General features: G+C 52.0%; 1 protein-coding gene across 3 annotated transcripts in view; it reads left to right on the forward strand.

The window, feature by feature from the left end:
* Positions 1-11618, forward strand: part of DLGAP3 (DLG associated protein 3) — a 61802-nt gene extending 50184 nt beyond the window's left edge. For all 3 annotated transcript variants that reach the window (XM_032388290.1, XM_032388281.1, XM_032388274.1), the window contains 4 exons: positions 8770-9254; positions 10210-10301; positions 10539-10682; positions 11382-11618. In XM_032388290.1, coding sequence (XP_032244181.1) covers positions 8770-9254; positions 10210-10301; positions 10539-10682; positions 11382-11600 — 940 coding nt within the window. In that variant the 3' untranslated portion in view covers positions 11601-11618. The remainder of the gene's footprint in view (positions 1-8769; positions 9255-10209; positions 10302-10538; positions 10683-11381) is intronic.
* The last annotated feature ends 21 nt before the right edge of the window (positions 11619-11639 follow it).

The following is an 11639-nucleotide window of genomic DNA, read 5'->3' on the forward strand; positions in this document are numbered from 1 at the left end:
AGAGAAGCGGACCAATTTGAGAAGCATTTTGGAGTGAAGTCACAGAAGGGCGGGGATAGGCAGAGACTGAGGTCTTCCTTGCTCTTGTGTAGGTATTTGTGAGGTCTTGGTGGGGTGAGCTGGGGAGGGGGAGATGGTGTTGGATGAATGTCTGAAGAACTGACTTGCCTGGGACAGGTGATCACACTGGGAACCCAAGGGGGTGACAGGTGGGGAGAGGAGAAATCTGGCGCATGTCTCTGGCCAGGCTCCCTTGCCTGTCTGCTGCGGGCATCCTTCGTTATACACCTGCACTGTCCTTTCTGTCCCTTATGTCCCTGGCACTTTAAGTCTGACTTACCACACACCATGCCCCAAATGGTACATAAAAACGAGCCATGACTACCAGCCGCCTCTCTAGGCAAACATCCAGGAGCTCCCCACCTGCTGCCGCTCCATTTTCTTGGACTCTCTTGTCCTTACTCCTGTCTCACTGGTCCCAGGATCTGTTGTCTCTCTCTGCTCATTGGTTTTAGAAATTGCCAGGGAGGAAAAGTCTCTCCTTTTCCGCCTTTCAGTGTGTTCCCTGCCAACCTGTTGGGTGAAGAATTCAGATTTATTGCTCCTTATACCTGTCGTCAGTGGGTTTTTCCAGTTGCCCACCATCAGTGACTTGGCTTGGAAATACACAGGGATGGTTGTTGGTGCTTCTTTACTTCCATCTCCACTGTACCCCCACCCAAGATTCATTTGCCCACAGATAGTTATTGGATCCCTATTATTTGTCAAGTACTTTGCTGGGCACCGAGGATACACAGGTGGGTGGAACCAGACAGCCCTTGCCTGTGAGGCAACTGCCATGTTAATCCGAGAAGCGCATAAATGACGTACAAGTATAGCTGTGGTGGTGCCACAAAGGAGAGGTTTGTGCATAGTGAGAGTGTGCCACAGGGGGCTCTGACCTAGTCAGAGTGGTTTGGTGTGACTTCCCTGAGGAAGTGACATTTAGGCAGAGATCTCAACGAACAATTAACACAATTTTACAAGGTGAACAAGAATTAACTAGGTGGAAGTGGGAGATAAGAGTGTTCTAGGCAGAAGGAACAGCATGTGCTAAGGCCCTGTGGTGGGAAGGAGCATACTTAAGGATCAGTTACCAGCGCTGTCACAGGGCATCCCACAGCACCTATCTACGCAGACCCAGCATACTCTGGGCCAGGATAAACGAATGCATCAGATGTCCTTGCTAAATATTAGAAGAGTGTTCCTGGGGCCCTTTAAGAACATAGAAACCAGGTGATTTTTGCCTTTCAAACGCTCTCCTACTAAGACCTTATCTTAAATTCGAGATTTAGCAAAAACAAACAAAATAAATGAACAAAATGCAACAGAATGCTCAGTTAAATTTGGTTATCAGATAAACCATGAAAAATTTTTAGTATAAGTAGTTCACAAATATTGCATGAGATATGCTAAAAAATTATGTTATTTATCTGAAATTCAAATTCAAGAGAGAGTCCTGTATTTTATCTAACAACCCTACTTGTAACCAATTGAGCCCAAACAGGGCCAGCTGGAGAACTCTACGTAGGAAGGCCGCCCCCTCCCTACCACTGCTTCCTTAGCATCATGGTAATTTCTGGCCTTGGGACCTTTGGCATGGCATATACTGAAAGAATAGAGCCCCTTGAGGCCCGGGAAGGAAGCTTCCATCCTCGTGAATTTTTTTTTTTTTTTTTTAAGATTTTGTTTATTTGTCAAAGAGAGAGAGAGCACAAGCAGGGGGGGGCGGCAGGCAGAGGGAGAAGCAAGCTCCCTGCTGAGCAATGATGCAAGTCCCGATGCGGGACTTGATCCCAGGACTCTGGGATCATGACCTGAGCCGCAGGCAGACGCTTGACTGACTGAGCCGCCCAGGTGCCCCTTCATGAATTTGTACTCCCAGAGCAGTCATGCGAAAGCAATGCACTGCGGATTGACCACGAGCCCTGGGTGTGGACACTGCCTGCATTCCTCAGCCTTCTACTGAAGGACGGTTCCTGACTGACCTATGGCTCTTCCTAAATCCCCCACCCTGGCCCCACCTTGGCATCACTGTCACAGCCCCCAGGCTGGGGTGGTAGACTCAGGGCCCCCAACTGATTATATGTTTAAGCCCTTAGATGCTTTTCTAGAGAGGGGGCTAGTATCATGGCTGTGTCTTGCTGAAATGCTACTGCCCTTCGCCCCTCCCTGCCCAGTGCCCCCTCCCACCCTTGCCAGCCTGCTGCCAAATACTCCTCGTAAAGCCTCTGACAACTCCTGGATATGGAGACTTCCTTGGACACTGTGTCTCTTGGGATAAACCAGTTTCTTCCTAGAGCCCTTTGTGTTATCCCTTAGAGAATCACAGTAGAAATGTCACCCTGAAATAACCATGTAACAACTTCTAGAATCATCAGGAATGTGATCATTGTCACCCCAAAGAGCTCGAGGGGGGAGGCCTCCTCAACCTTGTTAAAAAGCTTGGGGAGAAAATATTGTGACAGGCATTGTTATGAATTAGTGATGATTCACAACTGAGGCCAGTTTCTATCCTGTGTTTACAGCTGTTGTGAAGACCACAGCAAATACTGCCAAATCCAGAACTAAATAGGGACATAAGCTCTGGACTTCACTACCCTGAAAATTCATCTGTTATCGTTAGGATTAGGTTTGGCTGTGAGTTCCAGAAAACCCCCCAGATGACAGTTTATTTCTCCCTTGCTTAGAAGTCCGGAGATTCAGTTGAGAGCTGGTAGGTGCTGTGCAGTGTCAGGACCCGGGCTCCTTCTATCTTATTGCTTCTCCATCCTTAGCACTTGGCTTCCATCTCATATTCCCAGATGGCTGCTAGAGTCCAGCCATCACGTCTGCATTCTGGTCATCAGGGAGGAGGAAGGAACAAAAAATGGCACGTTTTCCTTTTAAGAACATTTCCTGGAAGTTGCACATACCGTTTTGTTTTTATCCTGTAAGCTAGAACTTAGCCATATGGCTCTACCAGAGAAACTGGTAAAAGAGTCGTTACTCGAAGTGGCCATGTGTCCAGCTTCAAATTGTGGGATTCTATTACTGAGGAAGAAAGGGAGAATGGATATTGGGGGATGAATAGTGGTCTCTACCATCCTTCCTTCCAACCAACCAATCCACCAACCGACCCACCAACAAACCCACCCACCAACCAACCCACCAACCACTCAGCCAGCATTTATGTGAGGAATGGCTCTATTTATAAGGGAGACAAATGCAAATTACTAACTATAATACAATGTGCTTTGGAGTATAAAAGAGGTTTTATTCCGAATGCTGTGTGAGAACAGATGGAAGTGATCAGCAGCAATCACAATGATTAATAACTACAATGCCCTCGCTGGGTTCTCAGTGCTACATTCCCATTATTGTATTTGTCCAGCTTCCTTTCTTTTCAGTGAGAGCTACAAACCTCCCTCTCAATATAATAGCTAACATTTACAATGGGTAGGCCAGGTGCTGGTCTAAATTCTTTACATATGTTATCTCATGAGAATTCTGTGATCATTTTCACTGGTAGACAAGGAAATTGAGGCACAAGCCATAGAGCTGAGTTTTGACTCCAGGCAGTCTGGTTCCAGGGTGCATGTGCTAACCACTTTGCCGGGTTGCTTCCCCTAAAGCTGCTCATTCTCATTTCTTCCCTGACCCCCCCCCAGCCCCCAAATTTCCAGAAGACCACCTCCCTATTCACTTCCCTGTAATGATTGTGGTCATCTGGTGGGACCTGTCTCCACTTCTGGACCAACTCCCAACTTCCTTGCCTCCCTTCCCTTGCCTCTGCCACCAGTCCTGCCCGAGGTTGAGGCATATCTCCCCAATTACAGCCACCCCTCTCCCTCAGTCCTGGGGAGGCAGTGGAGTGGACTGGAGTGGTGTAAGCGCTGGCCTCCTCAGCTAGACTGGGTTAAAGTGATAACTGTCTGATCGTAAGAGTCCACTTTCTTCTTTAGACCTCAGTTTTCTCATCTGTAAATAGGGATGATACTAACACTCTTACCGTGGGACCGATTCTGAGGATTGAGCATGTTTCTGTGCAAAATACTTAGTCTAGCGCATACTAAGTGCTCAAAGGATGTTATTCTTTATTTATACTCCTTATGTTTGGTCTTTGGACTACCACCTCTTTCTTCTCAATCTTTAATCGATTTCTCTTTACAGGTTGTGTTAGTTTCCTATTGCTGCTGTAATAAATGATCACAAATTTAGCAGCATCATATAATACAGTATTATTGTCTTACATTTCTAGGGGTCAGAAGTCTGAACTGTGTTTCACTGGGTTAAAATCAAGGCGTTGGCAGGACTGATGCCTTCTGGAGCTCTGGGAAGAATCTGTTTTGTCCCTTTTTCCTGTTTATAGAGGTTATCCACAGTCCTTGGCTCATAGGCCCCTGCTGTCTTCAGAGCCCCAGTGGCAGGTGGAGTCCCTATGTTACATCATTCCGGCCTTGATCCTGTCATCCCATCTCCTCTGATTCTGGCTTACCTCTCTCCCTCTGTCACTTACAAGGACCTTGGTGATTAAATTGGACACACCTGGATAATCCAGACTCTTCTCGTCTTCTCAGGATCCTTAACATAATCATATCAGCAAAGTCCCTTTTGCCATGGATGGTAACCTATTCAGAGCTTCCAGGAACTAGGACGTGGACCTCTTCAATCATTATTCTGCATACCCTGCAGTTTCTCTCCTCTCGAGATACGGCACGGGAGAACCATCCTAAATAAAACATCCCTCTCTTCCTCTCCCTCACCCAGCTTTATTGAGATATAATTGACAAATAACCAAAATATCCCTCCCGTAAAGGTACACTGTCTTTTCTTTTCCTCCTTTCTCAACCAAGCTCTTTGAAAGAATTGTCTTGCCTAGTTTTCTAGACCTCCTGCCAACCTCCTGCCATCTGTCAGCCCCCATACTCCACTAAACTGACTCTTGCCCTGGTCCCCAGTGGCTTCTATTTTGCCATATCAGTGGACACCTTTAATTCTCGACTGGCTGCATATTCCATGTTGATTACTCATTCCTTCTTGAGACCCTTCTGTCTCCTCTCTGCCTTTAGGTGACTTGCCCTGGTGCCCTGGTTTCCTTCCTCTTCCTCTCTGGCTTAGACACCTCTGGGGCTACATTGTCTCCCCCCGCCCCTGAAATGTCCGTGTTCCCCAGGGCTTCGCATCTTTGTTTCATTGCTCTTTTCTTGGGTGATCACATCCCACACTGCTGGTTTTATTATTTATTTTTATTTTTGATTTTTAAAAAGATTTTATTTTTAAGTCCTCTCTATACCCAACCTGGGGCTCGAACCCAGGACCCCAAGATCAAGAGCCGCACACTCCACTGACTGAGCCAGCCAGGTGTTTCTCACTGCTGGTTTTATTATTTTATTTTATTTTAATTCTTCCAAATTTTTATTGAAATTCAAGTTAGTTAATATATAGTGTAGTTTTGGTTTCAGGAGAATGTTTTTTTAAGATTTTTATTTATTTGAGAGAGAGAGCGAGCACGTGAGTGGGGAGGGGCAGAGGGGGAGGGAGAAAGAATGTGAAGCCGACTCTGCACTGAGCATGGAGCCTGATGTGGGGCTCGATCCCACAGCCCTGAGATCGTGACCTGAGGCGAAACCAAGAGTCAGACACATAGTCAGACACTTAACTGACTAAGCCACCCAGGTGCCCTCAGGAGTAGAATTTAGTGATTCATCTTTTACATACAACACCTAGTGCTCATTACATCAAGTGCCCTCTGTAATGCCCATCACCCATTGAGCCCATGTCCCCACCTACCTCCCCTCCAGCAACCCTCAGTTTGTTCTCTCTAGTTAAGAGTCTCTTATGGTTTGCCTCACACTGCTGGTTTTAAATACCACTTGCACAAGGTTGACCGACTCCTGCTGGAACTGTGCCAATCTCTGGCCCCCAGCTGGGAATGTTGGTGAAGACTGTGTTTCTAGTCATCCCATGAGCTCCTCAACTTTTTTGGTCTTCCTTGAGGCAGGCATGGTGAAGAGACCTCATTGAAGTTGTGACTTGAGAACCATGAAGCCTGAGGCACTTACCCATGCTTCTGTTCCAGACCACGTGGCCTGTTTCCACCCAGACTGGATGTGATCTTCTCAGGACCCCTCAGAGGCTAGGTGAAAGGTAGCATGCGCAGTGGTGCTGAAGGACAGATCCATGTTTTGTGGGGGGACCAGGGAAGCAGACAGGGAAGACAGACCTTCGATGATGTCTTTCCTGGGGCAAGCCCCACCTGTACCTGTGTGGTTTGCAACTGCTGGAGCTCTGAAGGAGCCAAAGGTGAACTGGAGCTCAGAGGCACGAAAATATTTGCGGTGGAGCTAACATGCATCCAAATAGTTCACTTAGACACACAAGACTCTCACCTGAAACAGAGAACAATTTAACGGAACAGTGGGGCTGCTTCCACATGCAAGAAGCTGCTGAGGGAGGTACAGTGCTGAGGATGGTCTTGGGGGCAGTCAGGAGGCTCACAGAGGAAGAGATGACTGGAGGCAGGAATGGACAGGGAGGGAGGAGGAGGAAGGCCATTTTAGAAAGGGGAATAGCACATGCAAAGGCTTAGAGTCAGGGCCAGCATCGTCTCCTTGGGGAACAAGGAGAATGCAGGGGGGATGAGGTTGGAGAGGAGGACTGCTTCCAGAGTCGAGGCTAGCATTGGGTGAATGCCAGCAGAGGAAACTTGAACTTTTTCTGGTTGGCGGTGGGGAGCTGTGGAAGAGTTTTGGGCAGGGGAATGAGTGGGCAGAGGTCAGCTTTAGGAAGACTGCTCCAGATCTGAGCGGATTGGTGAGGGAATGTTGGGCCCCTGATCTGAAAATATGCAAGGTATAATTTTTGAGAGAGGAAGTACCTTGGTGATTATTGGTCCATTCCTATCATTTTATATTGTATATATGTGTGCATATGCATTTATATATAATAATATGTATCATATTAACATATTTTACACACACACACTAGTTGGAGGGTGAGTGACTTCCCAAAGGCACATGGCAACAAAGCCAGCATTAGAACTCAGATCTGACTCCTCATCTAGTGCTTTTCTTTTGTGCTGAGTGGAGGTGGAGGTGTCTTGAAAGGAGGCTGATCTGATACCAAGGAAGAGGGTGGTGCAATCCTGACCAGGGCAGGACAGGGCGGATGCCGGGGTGAAGACCATGTGGGAGGCAATGCGGATATGTTCTCACTTTCTCTCTCTCTCTCTGGGTGGGGGTGGGGACACAGGGCTTGTTGGAGACTGCACATGAGTGCATCTCTCTTTCCTGGGTCCTGCAGCATCCTTCTGGGCCTGGTTTCTATGGCAACAGGCTCCCAGCAGGCAGCCCGCCAGCTGGAGGGAAGCAGGCAGGCAAGGCAGGCGGGGAGAGAAGGCCTGGGCAGCAAGAGGAAGGCTGAAGTTGTGGGGGTTGGAGGAGACTCCGGGGAAGCTGGAGGGGTCTGCCAAGAGCTGGCCCCCCAAGTCCCTCTCTCTTCAGACCATAATGGGGTGGAGGTGGCTTAAGACACATGGGTCTTTCTTTTATGGTCCTGAAATTTCCAGACGTCAAACTTTTGTTCACCTCTCCCCACCACCCCCACATCTCCTGACTCCCACTTCTTCAAGGATTGTCTGACCCCAGCTCCATGCACTTCAGGGGCCACGGACTTCTGCATAGCAAAGAACTCTGAACTGTGGGGGGAGCGGTGACAAAGAACCAGGCCAATTGACTTTCTGTTTTGCAGAGGATTTGCATATTAACTCAAAGACAAGAAATTTCCAGGCCCTGTGTCATTCCTGCCAACAACTTAATTCAACTCCACTGGCGCTGGCTGACCATGTCTGGCCAGGCTCTGGGCTGGGCTGTGGGGGTCCCTAGAGGAGAAGTCCTTTCAGCTGCAGGCTCCTCCCACCCTGGCCACTCCAAGGCAGTTCTTTCTGATGTTCTAGCCGCTGGTGTGGTGGAAAGTGCTTGGGCTGAGGAGCCAGCGGCCCTGGGTCTAAATCCTGGCTAGCTGCTTTGTAGCCCGGTGACCACCCATCTGGGCTTTAATTTACTCATTTCTAAAGGGCTGAAGACAAACCCATGCAGCTGGTGTAAAGTAGCAAAGACACACTATTTGTTAAAATGCTGAAATACGGGTGCCTGGGTGGCTCAGTTGGTTAAGCAACTGCCTTCGGCTCAGGTCATGATCCCGGAGTCCTGGGATCGAGTCCCGCATCGGGCTCCCGGCTCGGCGGGGAGCCTGCTTCTCCCTCTGACCCTGTCCCCTCTCATGCTGTTTCTCTGTCTCTCTCTCTTTCTCTCAAATAAATAAATAAATAAATAAAAAAATCTTTAAAAATAAAATGCTGAAATACTTCAGTAGTCACTGGGAAAGAGCCACCACCCTGGCCCCTCTCTCGCCCTTCTGCTCTGCCCCACAGTCCAGCTTCTGCAGGCCATGCTCTAGAACTCTGGGTGTGTCCATTCTGATCCATACATGCCAGCATCTTTTCTGCCCCTGGGGTACAGATTGTTAGATATTTTGAATCTCACCCCTGTCCAGAGGCAATGCAACAGGAATTCTGTACCCACCTGCAGGGACTGGTATATTTAAAGGTCGTGGGTTAATGTCCATCCCATTGTAGGTTTCTTTTCTCATTCCTTTTCCTTTTAAAGGGCCTGGGGTGGGGTGAGGGGGCTTGTGAGGGTGGGGATGAGACTGGGCAGGGGCAGCGATGACAGCCACCTCTCTCGCCAGGCGGGCAAGGTTCAAGCGCTCCAACAGTGTGACGGCGGGTGTGCAGGCAGACCTGGAGCTGGAGGGCCTGGCCGGCCTGGCCACAGTGGCCACAGAAGACAAGGCCCTGCAGTTCGGACGCTCCTTCCAGAGGCACGCTTCTGAGCCCCAGCCCGGGCCCCGGGCCCCCACCTACTCAGTCTTCCGCACGGTCCACACGCAGGGCCAGTGGGCCTACCGCGAGGGCTACCCACTGCCGTATGAGCCGCCGGCCACCGACGGGTCGCCAGGCCCTGCCCCTGCCCCCACCCCCGGCCCCGGGTCCAGCCGCCGTGACTCCTGGATGGAGCGCGGCTCACGTAGCCTCCCCGACTCAGGCCGCACGTCCCCTTGCCCACGGGACGGCGAGTGGTTCATCAAGATGCTGAGGGCAGAGGTGGAGAAGCTGGAGCACTGGTGCCAGCAGATGGAGCGCGAGGCGGAGGACTATGAGTTGCCTGAGGAGAGTGAGTGAGGGACCCTGCGTGCGCGGAGGGGTCCCAGCTGGGCTGGGCGGGGAGCAGTGGAACGCCCGCGCCCTCCGTTTGGGCTTGAGTGTGCCTGCCCATGGTTTGCTTCTTTGGCCTGGATATCCGTGGGCCCCCTTGGCCGCAGGGCATGCTGGGAGCTCTTGGAAGGAAGTGGGGAGCAGCTTCAGAGGCCCGGGTGGGACTGGGCAAGTGACCAGGTGGAAGGGCCGGGCCTCTTAGGAGATGGGGCCAGTCCAAGTCACCCAGTCCTTGGGGCTCAAGGGGACTCTATTCCCATCTGGCTGGTGTGGGAGTCCAGGTCTGATCTAGGGAGTAGGACCACACTTCAAGGCGGAGGGTGAGCCGGTGCCAAGGTCAGATCACTGTCTGAGACCCGGATGAAGGAGATTCTACCCGAAGACATGGCCCTGGACTGAGGGAGGCCATGGCCCTTCCCTGCAAGTCCATCTGAGGGGAGACGTGGCCATACCTCAGAATCCCTAAGTTGATGGGATAGTGACTAGGAAGACAAGAGTCATGCACATGAAATTTTCAGTAACCCTTGATGAGCCAAGGAGTCATATACTGATGAGTGACAAAGTTCTGCCGATGGGTGGTCATTGAGCTAGTGCCTGGGTAAGCCTGAAGGGCCAGGCTGGGGCTAGTTCCCCTCTGTTCCGTGGCATCGAAGGAAAGAAGGACACAGGAGGATAAGTGCTTAAGAAATGGAGGTTGTCTGAAGAAACACTGGTGTCTGAGGATATAGTCTTCTTGGTGCCGTGGGATAGGAGCCACTTGTTAGGAACTTGAGGATGGGATGGGGAGGGCCTGGAGGGGACAGACTGACAGAGAGTGCAGGATAAGGCAAGGTTGAGTCATTCAGGGCAGACTTCCTGAGGCTGGGAAAGGAGAGGCATCCGTCCTTCCCCCTGAATCTCCTCCTGCTCCCCAGTCCTGGAGAAGATCCGCAGTGCGGTGGGCAGCACACAACTTCTCCTGTCCCAGAAGGTTCAGCAGTTCTTCCGGCTGTGTCAGCAAAGCATGGTGAGTGCCTGTGGGCCGGAGCCCACCAAGGGTGTATATTCCTGGAGGTGAGACCAGGTGTTTGTGCTCAAGACGGAGAGGCCTGGGCTCTTTCTTGTCTCCCTGCCTCCCACCCCCCAACGCCACTGTCCCAGGCTGAGCTTCCTGACGGGGAGGGTGGATGGGGCATTCTCTGGTCCTGGCTGGGGAGCAGATCTTCCTGACTGGCCGCCTCTCCTCTGTCTCCCTCCACTGAAGGACCCCACTGCGTTCCCCGTGCCCACCTTCCAGGACCTGGCGGGTTTTTGGGACCTCCTGCAGCTCTCTATCGAGGATGTGACCCTCAAGTTCCTGGAGCTACAGCAACTCAAGGCCAACAGCTGGAAACTCCTGGAGCCTAAGGTAGGGGGAGAGTCCCTTCAAGCCAAGAGGCCAGACCCTGGAAAATGCCCTTCCCCACAGAGGGCCTGTGTGGGGACAGGAGGGGAGCTGAGGGCATTCATGGGCAGCAAAGGCAGTCCTGGACAGGTGAGGGTGACCATCTTCTTCCAATACGACCACATTCTTGGTCACTGCCATCTGCTTGGCCCTGTGCCCATCACTGCCTGAGCTGCCAGAAACCCGAGGTGGCTGCAGCCCCCTCGGACCGGCTGTATGTAGTCTGAGGGAGCAGAACTAGAGCTTTCAGAAGAGGGGCTGCCCTTAGCTTGGAGCTAGGCACGGAGGGGATCTTGGGGGGCCTCACAGACGTTGTCTGTGATGAGGCCCACAGGCCTGGTAGCGAACCCCCATTGCCCTGCGTGAGTCGGGGCCGCGCATTCCTCCCGACTGGAGGGAAATCGCCCACTTCCCACCCACGTCCCCGGAGGAGCGAGCACTCGGATGCGAGTTGTCACGAACGGCGCCACCGGGGGGCGCCCGGATTCGTAATTTTTAACGAAAAGTGGCTTTTGACCTTGTCCCAGGCACACCTGGGGCTTCTGGCCGCCCTCCCGCGTCGGAGCCGCGCGGTGTCGGTCCCCTGGGGCGGCGGGGGCGCGAGCGGGGGACTGGGGGGGAGACCCCGCCCCCAGACTGAGCCGCCGCCCCCTCTCCCGGCAGGAGGAGAAGAAGGTCCCTCCGCCGATACCAAAGAAGCCCTCGCGGGGCCGGGGCGTGCCGGTGAAGGAGCGCTCCCTGGACTCGGTGGACCGGCAGCGGCAAGAAGCGCGCAAGCGGCTCCTGGCGGCCAAGCGCGCCGCCTCCTTCCGCCACAGCTCGGCCACCGAGAGCGCCGACAGCATCGAGATCTACATCCCCGAGGCCCAGACCAGGCTGTGACCGGCCCGGCCCGCCCAGCCCGGGCCAGGGCCCGCGGTT

This window comes from Phoca vitulina, unplaced genomic scaffold (assembly GCF_004348235.1).
Source record: "Phoca vitulina isolate PV1807 unplaced genomic scaffold, GSC_HSeal_1.0 scaffold2, whole genome shotgun sequence".
NCBI classification, from domain to species: Eukaryota; Metazoa; Chordata; class Mammalia; order Carnivora; family Phocidae; genus Phoca; species Phoca vitulina.